Source organism: Bombina bombina, chromosome 6, assembly GCF_027579735.1.
Source record: "Bombina bombina isolate aBomBom1 chromosome 6, aBomBom1.pri, whole genome shotgun sequence".
Taxonomy (NCBI): Eukaryota; Metazoa; Chordata; class Amphibia; order Anura; family Bombinatoridae; genus Bombina; species Bombina bombina.
In genome coordinates, this window is record NC_069504.1 from 275,733,814 (window position 1) to 275,757,307 (window position 23,494).

The 23,494-nt window shown below is 39.2% G+C and overlaps 1 protein-coding gene across 10 annotated transcripts in view; it reads right to left on the reverse strand.

Annotated features, from left to right (window-relative positions):
* GRIP1 (glutamate receptor interacting protein 1) overlaps positions 1-23,494 on the reverse strand; it is a 920,176-nt gene that overhangs the window by 95,702 nt on the left and 800,980 nt on the right. For all 10 annotated transcript variants that reach the window (XM_053716876.1, XM_053716872.1, XM_053716874.1 and 7 more), the window contains one exon: positions 7,718-7,904. In XM_053716876.1, coding sequence (XP_053572851.1) covers positions 7,718-7,904 — 187 coding nt within the window. The remainder of the gene's footprint in view (positions 1-7,717; positions 7,905-23,494) is intronic.

A 23,494-nucleotide genomic window follows, 5' to 3' on the forward strand; every position in this document is an offset into this window, starting at 1 on the left:
CTAATCCACTACTAAACATGTTCATCAACAAACAAAAACTTCTAAGCACCCTCTGCCATCAGATTGTTTATCATTAGACTTTATCTGTAAGTTTCCCTGTTCTTTGCAGATCTAATTTTCATACTTTTGTTGGCAGTTTGTTAAACAATTATTTGATTAAAATAAATAAATAAAACATGTGCAGTGATATTTTTAGTTTAAAGCAGATGCAGGTATAATCAAAAGCATCTACTAGGTACACATAATGCAATGAACTATGCTAAAAGGACAAGAAACTAAAAATGAAATGCCCCATAAAATGGTTAATTTTGCCTAGGAAATTACCTCTAAACACAGTTTCTCCTCTGTCCCCCAGAAAGGACCAGAGTATATACGGCAGAATTTAAAACTCTGACCGAGCTACATGTATATATGTTTGCAAATAAGATATCTTGCTCTGGATCTGAATTTCCCTAATGTTGTGTAAAATGATTTATTACAAATGTGGTTCTCTAGATGGAATATGATGTCTGAAATTTAGACAGAAAACCAATAAACAAATCCATGGTGTGGAAGAAATACACTGTGCAAAGATTGATAAATATCAGAAATAACATGTTTTAGATATGTAAATGGGTGTTTTAATAAAGGTTCTTTAATTTAACACTACATGCTCCAGCAGTGATATTGCTGACAACACCAACAGTCAGTTGTGAAACAGTCAAGTGTGACTTACAATTTATAATTATTGCTTGCTTCAAGAAGTGTGAATTGTAGTAATATCAATAATGTAACTGATGGTAAAATCACACAAAGTGCTTTACATATTTATAAAGAACAGGGATTTCAGGGATTAAAGGGACACTAAACCCATTTTTTTTCTTTAATGATTCAGATAGAGCATGCAATTTTAAGCAAGTTTCTAATTTACTACTATTATAAATTTTTCTTCGTTGTCTTGCTATCTTTATTTAAAAAGCAGGAATGTAAGCTAAAGAGCTGGCCCATTTTTGGTTGAGAACCTGGGTTATGCTTGCTTATTGGGTGCTGAACTTAAAATGGGCGGGCTCCTAAGCTTTAAATTCCTGCTTTTAAAATAAAGATAGCAAGAGAACGAAGAAAAATTGATAGGAGTCATTTAGAAAGTTGCTTCAAATTTCATGCTCTATCTGAATTTTGTAAACTGTGCAAAAAACTGTAACACTTCTGCTCTCTATTATGTGAGTTAAACTGAAGTGAAAAGTGCAGCTGTCTAAAAGCCATTAACATCACAGGTCTGTAAATCTGCCCCGCCCCTATCACATGATACAACAATACACAAGCTACAAGATGGCGGCGCCCAGTATAAAATGCACAGTTTACCAACTGGATTCTAAGTTAAAATAAGAAAGCAGCTTTAAAGAGAGCTGCAGATACAGGTGTATACAAACAATAGTTCTGTGAGTAGTAACCATATTACTGTAGTTGTACACATCAGTTAATTGTCCTTTTAATAGAAATGTAATGCTGCAATGTACACCTATTACACAGTCCACTCATATAAAATGCACACAAATGTATAATTATATAAAATCCAATGAAATGAAGTCTTGTTTAATAATGAATCGCTAGTATTTTCTGTGATTATAACCCACACACAGTGCAGCCTGATTATATTTCCCCAATGGCATAGACAATATTAAAGCTATGAGAGAGACCTTTTAACACAAACCTTTTGTAATTAATATCACCTCTGGCCTCCCAGTGGTACAGACTGCATGAAAAAGCCGCTGGAGCTTGCTAATATCATACCAGATCAAGAGACATGATATTTTATTGTCAAGGCAGAAATGTAATTATGTGCTTCATGCAGAGTCAAAGATCCACCATCATTTATAACCACCCAAAAAGTTTAGAAAGCAAAACTGGGTAATTTGCTGCAAAATATATTTTAGTTTAGAAATAAAGTTAAAGGGATACTAAATACAAATGGTTGGCGTTGGGTTTAAGAACAGCTGGTAGCTACACATGGCCGGAGGGAAGGGCCGGGGACAGCGGGAGGGGCTCCGGAGTGAGGCTTATACAGATGCGACGCTCTCCACTAATACATATGTTGGAATTGGCCTTATTAGCCAGTAAGAGCATTGGATTTCAAGTGGCGCAAACAGAAAGCCGTACGGATACATGAAGCGCTAATGTCTGACCCTGTGGATATACAGACGCTAAGAGAAGTTGCAGTGACTAAAGGGGGGTTCCTAAACCAGGAAATTAGAAGGAAGGTTTGGCCCAAGCTATTTGGTGTTAACGTCTTCTACCTTCCTCCCAAACCAGGTCCCACTCTTTGTCAGAATCATCGCGATTATAATCAGGTTCAAATGGACGTACAACGCTAACTGCAGTGCTTCCCTCCAGAATAAAGAATTTTTAAAGTTTGCCTTGAGGCTCGCTGGATTATTTACGTGTTCTTAAGGGATACAAAACCCAAATTTTTTCTTTCATGATTCAGATAGAGCATGCAATTTTAAGCAACTTTCTAATTTACTCATATTATCAATTTTTCTTTGTTCTCTTGCTATCTTAATTTAAAAAAGCAGGAATAAAATCTTTGGAGCCGGACCATTTTAGGTTGTGCAATCAGCAAGCCGTATCCAGGGTTCTTAACCAAAAATAGGCAGGCTCCAAAGCTTTCATTCCTGCTTTTTCAAATACAGATACCAAGAGAATGAAGAAAAATGTATAATAGGAGTAAATTAGAAAGTTGCTAAAAATTGCATGCTCTATCTGAATCATGAAAGAAAATATTTGGGTTTACTATTCCTTTAAAGACCCCCGGACATTTCCATGGGAGAAAAAAATAAATCACCAACAAACGTGAAAACTGAATATTGGTAATAATCACGTCTAGAAATGTCATACTTTTTGTTTTTATTTTTCCCTTTGTGTTTGTGAAGTGGTTTACTAGCTTATAATACAATATGCTGAGATGAGGTTTAGTCAGTGTACATGAGGGGGCATTGCTGCATACTAACAAACTGGTACACCTTCAGCTTCTATGCAGGGTCAAAATGGGGACACAAATAAGCCCGGCATTTAAAGGGACATTAAACACAGAATAAATGCTAGATATAATTAGGTACTTTACATAAAAATAGACTGAGAATATTTATGTGATGTATTTTGTTTTATTATATTAGCTGTTTAACTATTAAATAAATAAGTGTAAAGTTTTAGTTTCTATAAAGAAATGGGCTCTCTGTGGAAGATGAGCGGAAACAGAAGCGCCACATGGCCTAGTATTGTATATACTTGTAAGATGTACATAAAACGTTTCACTAACATTTAAGTAAGCACCGCTCTTGGTGCAAGTAGCGCAGACTGGAATCAAACAGTCATCCAGCAGACTGGCCTCCGGCAAAGCTCCAACAACAATGGGATGGATCAGGATACTGTGTCCCAAAATGTTCTTATACCATTCAAAAATGGTGTAGATGGTAAATGATTAAATGACAGCAAGTGGTAAGTTAAAAACGTACTTTAACAAAAAAAAAATAAAACCAGAAACGCGTTTCTGAGTCAACCAATGTCTGTTTTTACTTAATTTACAATTGTTCCTAACTCGCCTCAGCAGCAGTTATAAAATAAGAACGGGCTTATAAATCTAGTAAAACTAAGTTACAATATGGCAACACCCACTACTTTATAGAAACTCAACAGAAGTGGATAACCTACAATTTGTAACAGTTAAATTACAAGAAAAGGGGAAAATATTACTACACTATTTTAAGAATTCTGTGAATCTTCTGATATATGGGAAATAAAGTTACTTATGGAATACCTACCCCGATGTGCCTAGCAAGAGTCATACAAAATTCAATATAACATAAAAGCTTTATAGAACATAAAAAATATATACACAGGAATGTCTCCCTCAATTCCTATATGTTGTCACTTTTTAAAAAAAAAAAACACCTGAAATACAGTAACAATCTGTTATTTTATTGATCAAAAGGAAAATATCAACTTGCAGTCATTACACAATGTGTAACATATCCAAATCGCCTTAAAGGACCAATATAGTTATAAAACACACTCTAATTTATTATATATATAAATATGTGCGTGTGTGAGAGAGCAGGGGGAGTTTGTTGTGCATGATACAACCCTTAGCATTAAAGGGACAGTATACACCAAGTTTCATATAACTGCATGTAATAGACACTACTATAAAGAATAAGATGCACAGATACTGATCTAAAAATCCAGTATAAAACTGTTTAAAAACTTACTTAGAAGCTCCCAGTTTAGCTCTGTTGAAAAGGTTAGCTGGAACACCCACTGAAAGTGGTTCTATAGCAAAAAAAAGCAGACACTCCCCCTTCCTCTGCATATGAAAAGAGTAGATTCTTTACATAAACAGGAGCAAGCTGGAGTAGGTATACATCATAATTCTCCTAAAACTTTAGGGCTTGGTTAGGAGTCTGAAAATCAGCATAATGTTATTTAAAAATAAGCAAAACTCTACATAAAAAAAACAACCTGCATAGGCTTTATAAATGGATAATCTACAAAACATTTATGCAAAGAAAAATCTAGAGTACAATGTCCGTTTAAGCAAGTGATGATTATTAGCACTAGCAGTCAAAATGCAGACCTAGAAGAGGTTCCTGTATGAACACAGGCACTAGCATTGCTAATTTGTATTTATTTTTTTAACATCAAGGGCACAAGCTATTGACCAAACCTGGTTAGTCATAAAGAATACTCATTAATAAGCAGAAAATTAGTGACAAATTCACATAAACAACCAGTAGAACCAGTACTGTTTGCTATGCAATTCTTCCTTCAGTCGTTAAAGGGACCTGAATCCCACATGTTTTTGATTCAGATAGAGCATATCATTTTAAACAACTTTCCAATTTATTTATATTGTCAAATGTGCTTCATTCTCTTGGCATCTTTTGTTGAAGGAGCAGAAATGCACTACTAGGAGATTTCTGTGTTTAACCACTTAAGGACCAATGACGGAATTATTCTGTCATGGAGCAAACTGAAGCAGTGTCCTTAAGGGGTTAAGAGATACCTATGTAGGCATCTGGAGCACTAAATGGCAGGAAATAGTGCTGCCATCTAATGCTCTTGCAAATTGATAACATTCTTGCAAAACCGCTGCCATATAGTGCTCCAGAAATGGTCTGGCTCCTAAGCCTACATCCCTGCTTTTCAAAAATAGATAGCAAGGGAGAAAAATTGATAATAAAAGTAAATTAGAAAGTTGTTTGTAGCGTGCTCTATCTGAATCATGAGAGTTTAATTTGACTTTACTGTCCCTTTTATCCCCTCCTATCTGTAGAGAAGCCCACACTGGCTGTAGGTGGCAGAACCCAGATCGCAGAAACAACAAGAAAGTGAGAAGCAGGGCAGGGCCAGTTCTGTGCACAAATAATTATAGCACTGCTGGTGTAAAATGAGGAATGAAACGAACGCTGCCTAAAAGCTGTCAATCATTTGTCACTATTAGTTATGGGCCTATGAGTTTATACATTGTGGATAAGGTTTCTATATATGTTCATAGGGCATTGTAATGGTTTCATTAAAGGCATCATTTATGTTAGCATTGCCTAGTATTTTTCAGGAGAAATTGTGATCAGATTACACTGTTTTAATGGTTGAGGTGAATGTGTATATATCTTTAAAAAACAAAACAAAACACTATGATATTACTTTGGCCAACAGAAATGGACTCAAGACGATATAAATGTCGCACTAGAGAAACCAAACACAGCTTGCAAAAGCCTAAGGGGTAAAACGCATTGCTGTATTATGGAATTATCCTGTGAAGCTTTACTACTAATGGCCTTTAATATGTTAACAATTTACACCTTGGAGTAACCTGCTTATGATCAGGAAGTATAGGGACAGTTGAAGGATTCACAGTAAATATGTTCAATCTTATTGTGTGATTGGCCAAAATCCTGCCCTTGTAGTCCCGGAACACAGAAATGAGAAGCCAAGTGCAGCTGCGTATTGCTCGCCATATTCAGCAAGGTCTGGCGGACCTGATCCGCACTGTCGGATCAGGTCCGCCAGACTTTCTTAAATAGGGGCCTTAGGCTTTATTTTAAATTTTTTGGGGGTTTGTTTTTTTTAGATTAAGGATTTAATGGGCCTTTGAAAAAGAGCTGAATGCCCTTTTAAGGACAATGCCCATACAAATGCCCCTTTAGGGGCAATGGGTAGTTTAGGATTTTTTAGTGCTAGGTTTTTTTATTTTGGTGGGTTGGGGGGTTTACTGTTAGAGGGGGAGCTTAGTATTTTTTAAGGTAACAGAGCTGTTTAATTTATGGCAGTGCCCTAAAAAATGCCCTTTTAAGGGTTATTGGTAGTTTAGCATTAGATTAGGGGGTGTTTTTATTTTCAAAGGATTATGTTTATTTTTTTTATTTTTGATAATTTGGTTTATTATTCTATGTAATGTTAGAATTTTTTAGTTTTTTTGTAATCTTAGATTAATTTAATCTTAGTTTTTTTATTTTTACGTAATGTTAGCTTTTGTATTTTAATTGTTTGTAACAGTATTTTTTAATTTAGGTAATTGGGGTTAATTTAGGGGGTGTTAGGTTAGGGGGCTTAGTAATCGAATTAGTTATTTGAATTGTGGGGGTTTGGCGGTTTAGGGTTTAATAGTTTTAATAGGATTATTGCGTTGTGTGGGTTTTGCGGTTTAGGGGTTAATAGTTTTATTAGGAATATTGCGTTGTGTGGGTTTGGCGGATTAGGGGTTAATATATTTATACGGTTTGTTGAGATGTGGGTTAATGGCGGATTAGGGGTTAATAGTTTTAATAGGGACTTTGCAATGTGGGTGAATGGCGGATTAGGGGTTAATACATTTATTAGGTAGTTTGTGATGTTGGGGTTGGCAGATTTAGGGGTTAATACTTTTATTAGGTAGATTGCGATGTGTGTGAACGGCGGATTAGGGGTTAATAGTTTAATTAGGCATATTGCATTGTGGGGGGTTGTCGGTTTAGGTGTTAATACATTTATTATTAGTTCCGATATGGGGGTGATGGCGGATATAGGGGTTTTAAGTGTCAGGTTTTTTTTTTTTTTGAGGCGGGTTAGACTTACGTGAGATTTTACTTTTTTTTTTTATTTTCTTAGGCGCCGGCAGTTTCTAAAGTGCCGTAAGTCACTGGCGACTCCAGAAATTTGTATTTACGCTCATTTCTGGACATCACTAGTTTATCCGACTTACGGCACTTAATGAACTGCCAGCACCGTATATGTGATACCCCAATGTGCGAGGTGATATTACGGGCAGCGTTGGTTTCAGCAGTTGCGCTGAAGCTTGCGCCGCATATGTAATCTTATCTCACCCAAGTAGTGGAAAGTACCTGGATATTTTCCTTTTAATTGATAAAATAGCTACCTGATTTTTATTAATTAAGAACAGTTTTATTGTTTTTTAAGGCCCGTGTGTGTATATAATTTTCATGTTCTGTAAGACTTTTATGTTATATTCAATTTTGTGTAATTTCTATGAATTTAAATTTGAGGAAAAGGGATATATACGTGTTTTAAATTAAATTCTAGGACATTTATTTAGAATAATTTCTTCCTACAAAGTACCTAAAAATCTAAATAATAATTTTTGGCAGTAACGTTAACTGTTTGAGGGCAGTATGTTTTAGATTTTAGTTATAGAAGGTCCCAAGCACAGTTTCAGTGATTTGTCATAAAGTAGATCTGGACTTACCGTTCAGCTGGGCTGTCAACATCAATATAGGAAATCAGAGGAGGAGAAGATAACGTCTCGGTGGCAAAGACGCTACCCTGGAGCTGGATCCCAAATCCCACTACTGGGTCAGAGGTCAGCACTACCTCTGTACTCTCCGTGTGCACAACTTGCCCGGCCAAACCAACAGTGCTAGATGCCAAGGACACTGCAAGCACAAACATCAAAAACGTTACACAGGACTGGAAAATATAGTAATAATTCTGCACTTTTGTTTTTTCTTTATATGTTAACTTGTATGATCAGGTATTAAAGGGATATTCAAGTAGAAAAACAATTATCTAATGTACTAGAGCATTTTATTATTGCACTATTGATTGAACATAAACGCATTTTAACCCTTACAAATGGATTAAACACATAGCCAAAGTCAGCCCCAAGAGGAAGACATCAGGTGAGCCAATGACTAGAGGCAAATGCGTGTAACCACCAATCACCAGCTAGCTCTCAGTAGTGAATTGCTGCCCCTAAACTTATCTAGTTGAGCCTTTAAACAAACAATATCAGCTTGCTGCTAATTGGTGGCTGCACATATAAGCCTCTTGTTATTGATAACATATATAAATAAATATAAAAGTCTCTTAAAATTGTAAGTTCTGTCTGAATAATGAAGGTTTAAATGATGTCCCTTTAGGCTGCATTCTACTACTAAAGCAACCAAGCAGCATTTTCTTTTAAGTCTTTTTGTAAGATGCCTTAGTATGTGGCTTCTTCATTTGCTATTTTGTTATTCATTTACAGAAAACTTCCTGTTTGCAATCATTTGTGTTATTAAATATAACAGAAAAGCATTACTTAGTTCCTCAATTTTACTTTTATTTTGGCCTCTGAAACGGTCACATGTTGCTGAAGCTCAGATACAAATATTATCAATTAATACATCTAATGAATTTATTACAGACCACTGAACTGTCCAAAATTTAGAGGTACAATCCCTGATTCTGAGCTCTGTCCCTCTGAGACAGTCATACATCTCTAGCAGCAGAATTTCCCTTAGCCCCCAGACTCTGACCACCCAGACACGCCCACTGACCACCCAAAACCCTGCCCACTAACCACCCATGATCCCACCCCTCTCAACACAGCTCCACATACAAAAAGGTGACGGGCCCCTCATCAACCTCCTGAGTCCCCCAGCCCCAGATGTTGAGAGATATGTTACAGTATTGTATAAGAACAGTAAAGTTACTTATTTCATATTTAAAGATCCCTGCGTTATCCTCCCAATAACTGCATTTTAGTAGCCCAGGAAACAGAATCACAACACATCTGCAGGTGTTGCTCACATCACTGACCAATCATGCACACCCTAGGTCTCTTTTACTCTGTAGTTATTAAATAAGTGTCAAGTATCATGGGTGTTTGCGCAAAACGGTATAGCGCTCATCATTCAAGTTGAACGTAAAGTGCGCGCAATCACGATTTACGCTATAATTATTACCGCTTCCTCAGAACTCTGATGAACTGTTTTGCAAAACAAAAAAGTTGCACAAAACACATCAAAAATGCATTGCAAAGTACAGTTACACTCATAACAACACTATCTAATAAAAAATATGAGATATAAGATCTCAGGTGTTAGAAAAAAAAGGCAGGCAAAGGGCTTTAACATTGAAATACATGCATATACATCATGTATATGCATGTATTTCAATGTTAAAGCCCTTTGCCTGCCTTTTTTTTTACATGTATAATACATGTCTAAAGATGTGTATTATATAATATATATATATATATATATATATATATATATATGTGTGTAAATATGTATTTACAGATATGTGTGTGTATATATATATATATATATATATATATATATATATATATATACACACACACAAATACATATATAAACATATATATAATTGCATTGGCGCCCTTTGCACTTAAGTAGATGAATAAATAAAAAAGCATATTTATGCCATATTCATATTTAATAGTGTTATACTGTCTATTTACTGTAAATATTTCACATTCCAATGTTCTGCACATAGCAGAATAGATTCAATGTATTTCTAAATAGGTATTCCTACTGTGTGTGTGTATATATATATATATATATATATATATATTGTACCAAAATACCAGATATATGTAGAAATATGTATTTACAGTATGAATAAATAGAACATATTCTGCTATGTGCAGAACATTGGAATGTGAAATATTCACATTTTCATGTCGGGTTAACACACTTGAGAATATGCGATCGAGTTTGTGCACGAGTAGGTTTTTGTACCCACTTTGTTTGCTCCATTGAACACTATATATTAATGCCCGCAAAAAAATAAACATTTGGTGCGCATTGGGTTAGCATGCAAGCGAAATGTTCTTATTTACAACTTGATATACGAAAAACTTACTTCTAGCCGAGTTAGCACGCAAGTTGGAGTATTAAATACCGCTTCACTTCAAAATGTAAAATCATGCAAAAATAAAAAACAACTTTAAAATGCACTTTCATAATTTATTTTGCGTGCTTTCTCCTGCAGTTTTTCTATGCCCCCTAAAGAGGCTGGAGTGCGCTTTGTGAAATGGAGAGCTCCAACAATCCCACATGCTGTGCAATGATTGGCTGATATGTGTGCAGGAGCACGTTTCTATCTGTCTCTAATTGCAAGAGACATTCTATTTAACCCTTTAGTGTGAAAATGACAACCAATGTACAGGACACTTTGGCTGTCATAAAGGGGTTAATAGAAATGTATGTTGCAACATTTGGAATATGCAGGTAACCATTGCCAGTACAGTGTAGCTGATGTCAGACAGGGAATATTTCTCCTCCAGAGAACTGAATCTTATTCCACTGGGACTGAAAGTTTGAATAAAATTGCTTGAAATACCAATGCTGCCCCACCCTACCTGTCCTCACTCATCAACAAATATACTTTAGTCCGCCCCCCTAAAACAGAAGGATTTACCTGGCAGCCACTTACTGTGATGTTTCTCAGGATTGGTTGAACTTACTGCCTAATATTTTTGTGCTGTAACACAACACTGATACGATTTCTGTAGAGAACATTTTTGATTTACAGTAAAATACTTGAGATGAAGAGTCAATTAAAGAAGTAATTACTCATAAATGAGAACGGCTTTGCATTACACTGTGATGGTAATTTCTTCACTTTAGTTAAATAAAATATTTCATTGCTAATGCAGTTCCATTAGTGGTAATAGCAACAGAAATAAGAGGTAAATATGTTTTCCATTAGGATGGGTTTTATTTTTTTCCTATAAAGCTTCTAAATAATGAATCACTTATATTAAGGGATTTTTCTATTTTTTTAAATATAGACATTTACTACTAGATAGGGGCTTTGCAAGGCTTGACGCATCATAGCTAAGCAAGAGCTTCGCGCATCATAGATATGCAAGCACTTGACCCATCATAGCTAAGCAAGAGCTTGGCGCATCATACATATGCAAGCACTTGACCCATCATAGCTAAGCAAGAGCTTGGCGCATCATACATATGCAAGCACTTGAACCATCATAGCTAAGCAAGAGCTTGGCGCATCATACATATGCAAGCACTTGACCCATCATAGCTAAGCAAGAGCTTGGCGCATCATAGATATGCAAGCACTTGATCCATCATAGCTAAGCAAGAGCTTGGCACATCATAGATATGCAAGCACTTGACCCATCATAGCTAAGCAAGAGCTTGGCGCATCATAGATATGCAAGCACTTGACCCATCATAGCTAAGCAAGAGCTTGGCACATCATAGATATGCAAGCACTTGATCCATCATAGCTAAGCAAGAGCTTGGCACATGATAGATATGCAAGAACTTGGCGCAATTGGCACATTATAGCTAAGCAAGAGCTTGGTGCACCATAGCTAAGCAAGAGCTTGGCACATCATAGCTAAGCAAGAGCTTGGTGCATCATAGCTAAGCAAGAGCTTGGCATATCATAGCTAAGCAAGAGCTTGGCGCATCATAGATATGCAAGAACTTGGCGCAATTGGCACATTATAGCTAAGCAAGAGCTTGGCACATCATAGCTAAGCAAGAGCTTGGTGCATCATAGATATGCAAGCGCTTGGCACATCATAGCTAAGCAAGAGCTTGGCGCATCATAGCTAAGCAAGAGCTTGGTGTATCATAGCTAAGCAAGACCTTGGCGCATCATAGATATGCAAGAACTTGGCGCAATTGGCACATTATAGCTAAGCAAGAGCTTGGCACATCATAGCTAAGCAAGAGCTTGGTGCATCATAGATATGCAAGTGCTTGGCACATCATAGCTAAGCAAGAGCTTGGCGCATCATAGCTAAGCAAGAGCTTGGCGTATCATAGCTAAGCAAGAGCTTGGCGCATCATAGATATGCAAGAACTTGGCGCAATTGGCACATTATAGCTAAGCAAGAGCTTGGTGCACCATAGCTAAGCAAGAGCTTGGCGCATCATAGATATGCAAGCGCTTGGAACATCATAGATATGCAAGAACTTGGCGCAATTGGCACATTATAGCTAAGCAAGAGCTTGGTGCACCATAGCTCAGCAAGAGCTTGGTGCACCATAGCTATGCAAGAGCTTGGCGTATCATAGCTAGCTAAAGATCACTAGAAGGACAGAGCAAGAGGGAATAATATAATAAAGGGTAAAAAGGAATTTTTAATGCAAAAATTACCAGATTTAATCATACCTCCAAACGTTTCCCAGAGGGTGTCTGTGACACTATGGGCTAGATTATGAGATTAGCCATGGTGCACCAAACCAGTTTGCGCGTTAACTTTGCTAAATCGAGGCTTTTTGCACATGTTGGTGGTATAACAAGTTGAAAGTAAAAAGTTGGCGCCAGAGCAAAAACCCATATGCTTCAATGGAGAGCAAAAACTACACAAAACAACACACACATACTCGCGCACTAACTCAAACGTTTTTCTTCAAGAGTGCTAAACCTGATATGAAATATGAATATTTAAAATTCCAATATGAAGTATATATGATTTTTGTGGTAAAATGTATATATATATATATATATATATATATATATATATATATATATATATATATATATATATGTATATATATATATATATATATATATATACACCAATGCACATATCTATTTATGTGCATAAATTCATAAATGGGCCTAGTTCAATACCTTGGGTTGATTAATATATATATATATATATATATATATATTGTTTTGATAGGTTAATAAAAAACTGAATTTATGCTTACCTGATAAAATTGTGATGTATCGAGTCCACGGATTCATCCATACTTGTGGGATATTCTCCTTCCCAACAGGAAGTGGCAGAGAGAGCACCCACAGCAGAGCTGTCTATATAGCTCCTCCCTTAGCTCCACCCCCCAGTCATTCGACCGAAGGCTAGGAAGAAAAAGGAGAAACTATAGGGTGCAGTGGTGACTGAAGTTTTTTAAAGAAAAATATACTACCTGTCTTAAATAGACAGGGCGGGCCATGGACTCGATACATCACAAGAGAAAGAAATTTATCAGGTAAGAATAAATTCTGTTTTCTCTTGTAAGATGTATCGAGTCCACAGATTCATCCATACTTGTGGGATACCAATACCAAAGCTTTAGGACACGGATGAAGGGAGGGACAAGACAGGTACCTTAAACGGAAGGCACCACTGCTTGTAGAACCTTTCTCCCAAAAATAGCCTCCGAAAAAGCAAAAGTATCGAATTCGTAAAATTCTGAAAAAGTATGAAGCGAAGACCAAGTCGCCGCCTTACAAATCTGTTCAACAGAAGCCTCATTTTTAAAAGCCCATGTGGAAGCCACTGCTCTAGTAGAATGAGCAGTAATTCTTTCAGGAGGCTGCTGGCCAGCAGTCTCATAAGAATAAACAACAAACAATTAAGATGTTTGACGGAAATCTTTAGTTGCTTGTAAGTAGAACTTTAAAGCACGAACCACATTGAGATTGTGCAACAGACGTTCCTTCTTTGATGAAGGAATAGGACACAGTGAAGGAACAACAATCTCCTGATTGATATTCCTGTTAGAAACAACCTTAGGAAGAAACCCAGGATTGGTACGCAAAACCACCTTATCTGCATGGAAAACAAGATAAGGTGAATCACACTGTAAAGCAGATAACTCAGAAACTCTTCGAGCCGAAGAGATAGCTACTAAAAACAAAACTTTCCAAGATAGAAGCTTAATATCTATGGAATGCATAGGTTCAAACGGAACCCCTTGAAGAACTTTAAGAACTAAGTTTAGGCTCCATGGCGGAGCAACAGGTTTAAATACAGGCTTGATCCTAACCAAGGCCTGACTAAAGGCTTGAACGTCTGGGATATCTGCCAGACGTTTGTGTAAAAGAATAGACAAAGCCGATATTTGTCCTTTTAAGGAACTATCTGATAATCCCTTCTCCAATCCTTCTTGGAGAAAGGACAATATTCTAGGAATCCTAATCTTAGTCCATGAGTAACCCTTGGATTCACACCAATAAAAATCTTTACGCCAAATCTTATGATAGATCTTCCTGGTGACAGGCTTTCTAGCTTGAATCAGGGTATCAATGACCGACTCAGAGAAACCACGCTTTGATAGAATCAGGCGTTCAATCTCCAAGCAGTGAGACGCAGAGAAATTAGATTTGGATGCGTGAATGGACCTTTGATTCGAAGGTCCTGCCTCATTGGCAGAGTCCACGGTGGAACCGATGACATGTCCACTAGGTCTGCATACCAAGTCCTGCGTGGCCACGCAGGTGCTATTAGAATCACAGAAGCTCTCTCCTGCTTGATTCTGGCAACCAAACGTGGGAGGAGAGGAAACAGTGGCAATACATAGGCCAGATTGAAGGACCAGGGCACTGCTAGAGAATCTATCAGTACCACCTGGGGATCCCGGGACCTGGACCCATAACGAGGAAGTTTGGCATTCTGACGGGACGCCATCAGATCCAATTCTGGTGTGCCCCATAGCTGAGTCAGCTGGGCAAATACCTCCGGATGGAGCTCCCACTCCCCCGGATGAAAAGTCTGACGACTTAGGAAATCCGCCTCCCAGTTCTCTACTCCTGGGATATGGATTGCTGAGAGATGGCAAGAGTGATCCTCCGCCCATCGGATTATTTTCGTTACCTCCATCATCGCTAGAGAACTCTGTGTTCCTCCTTGATGATTGATATAAGCTACAGTCGTGATGTTGTCCGACTGAAATTTGATGAATTTGGCCGCAGCAAGCTGGGGCCACGCCTGAAGCACATTGAATATCGCTTTCAGTTCTAGAATGTTTATCGGAAGGAGAGTTTCCTCCTGAGACCATAAGCCCTGTGCTTTCAGGGAGTTCCAGACTGCACCCCAGTCTAGCAGGCTGGCATCTGTCGTTACAATGAGCCACTCTGGCCTGCGGAAACACATTCCCTGAGACAGGTGGTCCTGAGACAACCACCAGAGAAGAGAATCTCTGGTCTCCAGGTCCAGATGCAGTTGAGGAGATAAATCTGCATAATCCCCATTCCACTGTTTGAGCATGCATAGTTGCAGTGGTCTGAGGTGTAGGCGGGCAAAAGGGACTATGTCCATTGCCGCTACCATGAGTCCGATTACCTCCATGCAATGAGCCACTGATGGCCGAGGAATGGAATGAAGAGCTCGGCAAGTGGTTAAGAGTTTTGATTTTCTGACCTCCGTCAGAAATATTTTCATTTCTACCGAGTCTATCAGAGTCCCTAGGAAGGAAACTCTTGTGAGAGGGAAGAGAGAACTCTTTTTTATTTTTATTTTCCACCCGTGAGATCTCAGAAAAGCCAACACGATGTCCATGTGAGACTTGGCTAGTTGGAAAGTCGATGCCTGAATTAAGATGTCGTCTAGATAAGGCGCCACTGCTATGCCCCACGGCCTTAGAACCGCCAAAAGGGACCCTAGCACCTTTGTGAAAATTCTGGGAGCCATTGCCAACCCGAAGGGAAGGGCCACAAACTGGTAATGCCTGTACAGAAAGGCGAATCTGAGGAATTGATGATGATCTCTGTGAATAGGGATGTGTAGATACGCATCCTTTAAGTCCACAGTGGTCATATATTGACCCTCCTGGATCAGAGGTAGAATAGTCCGAATGGTCTCCATCTTGAATGATGGAACTTTGAGGAACTTGTTTAGAATTTTGAGATCCAAGATTGGTCTGAAAGTTCCCTATTTCTTGGGAACCACAAACAGGTTTGAGTAAAACCCTAGCCCTTGTTCCGCTTTTGGAACTGGGTGGATCACTCCCATGGTATGTAGGTCTTCTACACAGCGTAAGAACGCCTCTCTCTTGTCTGGTTTGCAGACAATTGGGAAGTGTGAAACCTCCCCCTTGGGGGAGAGTCTTTGACGTCCAGAAGATATCCCTGGGACACAATTTCTAAAGCCCAGGAATCGTGGACATCTCTTGCCCAAGCCTGAGCGAAGAGAGAGAATCTGCCCCCTACTAGATCCGGTCCCGGATCGGGGGCTACCCCTTCATGCTGTCTTAGAGGCAGCTGCAGGCTTCTTGGCCTGTTTGCCCTTGTTACAAGCCTGGTTAGGTCTCCAGACTGACTTGGATTGGGCAAAATTCCCCTCTTGCTTTGCAGCAGGGGAAGCTGAAGCGGGACAATCCTCTTAGGGACTGGAAAAACATCAGTGTAAACAGGAACCTCTAAGTATTTGTCCATACTCCTGAGCAATAAGCGGAGGTGTTCAAGCTTAAATTTAAAGACTGTCATGTCAGAATCTGTCTGAGGGAGCGTCTTTCCTGAATCAGAAATTTATCCCTCAGATAACAAATCCCTTACCCCTACTTCAGAACATTGTGAGGGTATATCAGATACGGCTACTAAAGCGTCAGACTGCTCAGCTTTACTTAACTCACAGCTGTCACGCTTTCCTTGTAAACCAGGCAGTTTAGAAAAAACCTCTGTGAGGGTTTTATTCATAACTGTGGCCATGTCTTGTAAATGAATTTGACTCATTAGAGGTACTTGGCGTCACTTGTGCGGGAGTTACTGGTTGTGACACTTGGGGAGAGCTAGATGTCAAAAACTCATTTCCTTCTGTCTGAGATCATCTATTGCTATATTTTTCATTGCTAAAATATGCTCTTTATAATTTGTAGACATATCAGTGCAAGTGGGACACATTCTAAGAGGGGGTTCCACAATGGCTTCCAAACACATTAAACAAGGATTTTCCTTAGTGTCAGACATGTTAAACAGGCTAGTAATGAACAAGCAAGCTTGGAAAACACTTTATTCAAAGTAAATAATACTAAGAAAAAAACGGTACTGTGCCTTTAAGAGAAAAAAAGATGCACAAACTCTGCAAAACAGTGTAAAAAAGCAGTAAACTCAACGAAATTTTTACAGTAGCATCATAAAGCCTTAGTAACTTTGCACAGCTATGCAAATAAACAATTAACCCCTTAATGTAAAAACCGAATTGACAAAACGTCAAAAACCGGTAAAAAACGTTCAGCAGCCTACCTGCCCCTTATAAACGTTTTGTGGGGGGAAAAACTTCTTTACAGCCCTCAAACACAGCAGGACCCTCTGGAGAAGCAGTTGGATGTCTCTGAGGTAAAGAAACTGCGCAACTGAGGCGCGAAAATAGGCCCCTCCCACCTCACTCAATGTCATGGGGCCTAAAGGAAATACAACAGAGTGTTTCCTAAACTAGCCATGTGGGTTAATAACCCTTAAACAAGCCACAAAGACTCCTTAAAGTCCCTCAAAAAAACGTTATTGCAATAATAATAAAATAAAAATAAATAAAACAAGGCTTTATTTCAGTTTAAATGGAGTGATAGCAAAAATGCTAAAAAATTGTTCAGTAATTTTGGCACGGTTTTACCTGAAATTCCTGGTAGCGAAGGGGTTAATTTGTTACCAATAAAATAGTTTGTTTTTATTTATTAGTATAGTATTCCACAATTATATTGTTTATAGTGTGCACAATAGTATTTTAATTCAACACAGTGGAATCAAACCAATTATCCGGTATATTAAGTGCACAAATGATACTGGTATGCCAGTTTAAATTTAAACAACGTTTACTTCACTTTTATTCAGGGAATAAATATTAACATGTTTAAATGTCACCCATTTTTTTAGTACACTGTCCCTTTACGTGAGCTATTAAAGTGGAGGTCTTATTTGATTTTTTTTTATTCACTCTTTTGAACTATACCTGTGCATTAGCAGGTAGCGAGCATTATAGTAAATCGAGCAGTGAATGAACAGAGGAGATAAAAATAGCGCAAATATATACTAAACTGCAGATGTATTCATAAAGCAGCATCAAAAAGGACGCTTAAGACATGTTCCACAACAACAGAAAGTGGAAGCATTTGGGTGGAATAAATTTGTGATAATAGAAATTTCTGATAAGGAATATGGAAAGCCGAGATAATAGATGTTGTGGCAGAAAATGGATATATAGTGAATAGAAGCCAGTCAGCCGCTCATCGAAAATATCTTAACTTAAAAGCTAGATGTACTTATTGACAAAGACTGTGAATGGTTATCTGTGAATATATGAGCACAGCACAAATGAATCTTTTGCCATTACACAATGAGCTAAAATGCGATATAAATGTACACTGCAAGCAAATGCAGATAATCTTAATTCACTCAATATCCTTCTGCACTTCATTGTGTTTAATACATACATTTTAGCTGATTAATAAATCATTCTTACAATTGCAAGCACTTAATACGAAAACAAACTTTCTTTTGTTTTGGTTACAGAAAATTATATTTTTGAGACTATATGTAGAAATTTACTGCTAAACTTTTTTTTTTTTTCAATCTTATGTCCTTCCAAAAAAAAATTGCAATTGCCTATTTCACAACGTTTTTACTTCTGAAATACTTTCTAAATGTATGCTCCGATTTCTTATGAATCATTAAAATGCTAAGGTCGTAGTTGTATTCTAAAAAACAGAATTTATGCTTACCTGATAAATTACTTTCTCCAACGGTGTGTCCGGTCCACGGCGTCATCCATAACTTGTGGGAATATTCTCTTCCCCAACAGGAAATGGCAAAGAGCACAGCAAAAGCTGTCCATATAGTCCCTCCTAGGCTCCGCCCACCCCAGTCATTCGACCGACGGACAGGAAAAAAACAGGAGAAACCATAAGGTGCCGTGGTGACTGTAGTTAAAGAAAGAAATTCATCAAACCTGATTAAAAAACCAGGGCAGGCCGTGGACCGGACACACCGTTGGAGAAAGTAATTTATCAGGTAAGCATAAATTCTGTTTTCTCCAACATTGGTGTGTCCGGTCCACGGCGTCATCCATAACTTGTGGGAACCAATACCAAAGCTTTAGGTCACGGATGAAGGGAGGGAGCCAATCAGGTTACCTAAACAGAAGGCACCACGGCTTGCAAAACCTTTCTCCCAAAAATAGCCTCCGAAGAAGCAAAAGTATCAAATTTGTAGAATTTGGCAAAAGTGTGCAGGGAAGACCAAGTCGCTGCCTTACATATCTGATCAACAGAAGCCTCGTTCTTGAAGGCCCATGTGGAAGCCACAGCCCTAGTAGAGTGAGCTGTGATGCGTTCAGGAGGCTGCCGTCCGGCAGTCTCGTAAGCCAATCGGATGATGCTTTTCATCCAAAAGGAAAGAGAGGTAGCAGTAGCTTTTTGACCTCTCCTCTTGCCAGAATAAACGACAAACAGAGAAGATGTTTGTCTGAAATCCTTTGTTGCTTCTAAATAGAACTTTAAAGCACGAACTACATCTAAATTGTGTAACAAACGTTCCTTCTTTGAAACTGGATTCGGACACAAAGAAGGCACAACTATTTCCAGGTTAATATTCTTGTTGGAAACAACCTTTGGAAGGAAACCAGGTTTAGTACGCAAAACAACCTTATCTGAATGGAACACCAGATAGGGCGGATTACACTGCAAAGCAGATAACTCAGAAACTCTTCTAGCAGAAGAAATAGCAACCAAAAACAGAACTTTCCAAGATAACATCTTGATATCTATGGAATGTAGAGGTTCAAACGGAACCCCTTGAAGAACTGAAAGAACTAAATTCAGACTCCAGGGAGGAGTCAAAGGTCTGTAAACAGGCTTGATCCTGACCAAAGCCTGAACAAAAGCTTGAACATCAGGCACAGCTGCCAGTCGTTTGTGTAACAAGACAGATAAAGCAGAAATCTGTCCCTTTAGAGAACTCGCTGATAATCCCTTATCCAAACCTTCTTGGAGAAAGGAAAGGATCCTAGGAATTTTGATCTTACTCCATGAGAATCCCTTGGATTCACACCAACAGATATATCTTTTCCATATTTTATGGTAAATTTTTCTAGTTACAGGTTTTCTGGCTTGTACCAGAGTATCTATTACAGAATCCGAAAACCCAAGCTTAGATAAAATCAAGCGTTCAATTTCCAAGCCGTCAGCTGGAGGGAAACTAGATTTGGATGTTCGAATGGACCTTGTACTAGAAGATCCTGTCTCAAAGGTAGCTTCCATGGTGGAGCCGATGACATATTCACCAGGTCTGCATACCAAGTCCTGCGTGGCCACGCAGGAGCTATCAAGATCACCGAGGCACTCTCCTGCTTGATCCTGGCTACCAGCCTGGGAATGAGAGGAAACGGTGGAAACACATAAGCTAGGTTGAAGGTCCAAGGCGCTATTAATGCATCCACTAGAGTCGCCTTGGGATCCCTGGATCTGGACCCGTAGCAAGGAACCTTGAAGTTCTGACGAGACGCCATCAGATCCATGTCTGGAATGCCCCATAATTGAGTCAACGGGGCAAATATCTCCGGGTGGAGTTCCCACTCCCCCGGATGGAATGTCTGACGACTCAGATAATCCGCCTCCCAGTTTTCCACTCCTGGGATGTGGATCCTCCGCCCATTTTATGATTTTGGTCACTTCTCTCATCGCCAGGGAACTCCTTGTTCCCCCCTGATGGTTGATGTAAGCAACAGTCGTCATGTTGTCTGATTGGAATCTTATGAATCTGGCCTTTGCTAGTTGAGGCCAAGCCCTGAGAGTATTGAATATCGCTCTCAGTTCCAGAATGTTTATCGGGAGAAGAGACTCTTCCCGAGACCATAGCCCCTGAGCTTTCAGGGAGTCCCAGACCGCGCCCCAGCCCACTAGACTGGCGTCGGTCGTGACAATGACCCACTCTGGTCTGCGGAAGCTCATTCCCTGGGACAGGTGATCCTGGGTTAGCCACCAACGGAGTGAGTCTCTGGTCTTCTGATCCACTTGAATCACTGGAGACAAGTCTGTATAGTCTCCATTCCACTGTTTCAGCATGCACAGATGTAATGGTCTTAGATGAATTCGCGCAAAAAGAACTATGTCCATTGCTGCAACCATCAACCCTACTACTTCCATGCACTGAGCTATGGAAGATCGTGGAACAGAGTGAAGAACTTGACAAGCGTTTAGAAGTTTCGACTTTCTGACATCTGTCAGGAAAATCTTCTATTATTGTCCCCAAGAAAGGAACTCTTGTCGACGGAGACAGGGAACTTTTTTCTATGTTCACTTTCCATCCGTGAGATCTGAGAAAGGCCAGAACGATGTCTGTGTGAGCCTTTGCCTTTGAAAGAGACTACGCTTGTATCAGAATGTCGTCCAAGTAAGGTGCCACTGCAATGCCCCTTGGTCTTAGAAGCGCTAGAAGGGACCCGAGTACCTTTGTGAAAATCCTTGGAGCAGTGGCTAGCCCGAATGGGAGAGCCACAAACTGGTAATGTTTGTCCAGAAAGGCGAACCTTAGGAACTGATGATGATCTTTGTGGATAGGAATATGTAGATACGCATCCTTTAGATCCACGGTAGTCATAAATTGACCCTCCTGGATTGTGGGTAAAATCGTTCGAATAGTTTCCATTTTGAACGATGGCACTCTGAGAAATTTGATCTTTAAATCCAGAATTGGTCTGAAAGTTCCCTCTTTTTTGGAAACTACAAACAGATTTGAGTAAAACCCCATTCCTTGTTCCACGGTTGGAACTGGGTGTATCACTCCCATTTTTAACAGGTCTTCTACACAATGTAAGAATGCCTGTCTCTTTATTTGGTTTGAAGATAAGTGAGACATGTGGAACCTTCCCCTTGGGGGTAGTTCCTTGAATTCCAGAAGATAACCCTGAGAAACTATTTCTAGTGCCCAGGGATCCTGAACATCTCTTGCCCAAGCCTGAGCGAAGAGAGAGAGTCTGCCCCCTACTAGATCCGGTCCCGGATCGGGGGCTACTCCTTCATGCTGTTTTGGTAGCAGCAGCAGGCTTCTTGGCCTGCTTACCCTTGTTCCAGCCTTGCATCGGTTTCCAAGCTGGTTTGGTTTGTGAAGCATTACCCTCTTGTCTAGAGGCTGCAGAGTTGGAGGCCGGTCCGTTCCTGAAATTGTGAAAGGAATGAAAATTAGACTTATTCTTGGCCTTGAAAGGCCTATCTTGTGGGAGGACGTGGCCTTTACCCCCAGTGATGTCTGAGATAATCTCTTTCAATTATGGCCCAAAAAGGGTTTTCGCCTTGAAAGGGATATTAAGCAATTTTGTCTTGGAAGATACATCCGCTGACCAAGACTTTAGCCAGAGCGCTCTGCGTGCCACAATTGCAAACCCTGAATTTTTCACTGCTAATCTAGCTAACTGCAAAGCGGCATCTAAAATAAAGGAATTAGCTAACTTAAGTGCGTGAATTCTGTCCATAACCTCCTCATACGGAGTCTCTCTACTAAGTGACTTTTCTAGTTCCTCGAACCAGAACCACGCTGCTGTAGTGACAGGAATAATGCACGAAATAGGTTGCAGGAGGTAACCTTGCTGTACAAAAATCTTTTTAAGCAAACCCTACAATTTTTTATCCATAGGATCTTTGAAAGCACAATTATCCTCAATAGGAATAGTAGTGCGCTTGGCTAGTGTAGAAACTGCCCCCTCGACCTTAGGGACTGTCTGCCATAAGTCCTTTCTGGGGTCACAATTATCACACAATTTTGAAGGGGGAGACACATTGGCTTCCATACATACAGAACATAGTTTATCTGAAGGCACAGACATGTTAAACAGGCTTAAACTTGTCAATAAAGTACAAAAACCGTTTTAAAACAAAACCGTTACTGTCTCTTTAAATTTTAAACAGGGAACACTTTATTACTGAATATGTGAAAAACTATGAAGGAATTGTTCAAATTTAACCAAATTTTCACCACATTGTCTTAAAGCATTCCAAGCATTGCACCCCAAATCTTAGACCTTTAACCCTTAAAATGACGAAACCGGAGCCGTTTACAGTTTTAACCCCTCTACAGTCCCAGCTACAGCCTTTGCTGCGACTTTACCAAACCCAGGGGGGTATACAATACCAAATGAAGCCTTCTAGGAACCTTTTCAACTACTTTCAGACCCACACACATGCAGCTGCATGTCCTGCTCTCAAAAGTAACTGCGCAGTAATGGCGCGAAAATGAGGCTGTGCCTACTACAGAGAAGGCCCTTCCTGACTGGGAAGGTGTCTAAACCAGTGCCTGACGTAAAAAAAAAACGTTCCCCAAAGTTTATAAAGTGTGAATTTCAACATCAAGCTATATAAAATGCTCAAATAAAGCAATCGATCTAGCCCATAAAAGTGTCTACCAGTTTTATAGCCCATATTAAGCCCTTTATTCTGTTTGAGACTAAGAAAATGGCTTACCGGTCCCCATGAGGGGAAATGACAGCCTTCCAGCATTACACAGTCTTGTTAGAAATATGGCTAGTCATACCTTAAGCAGAAAA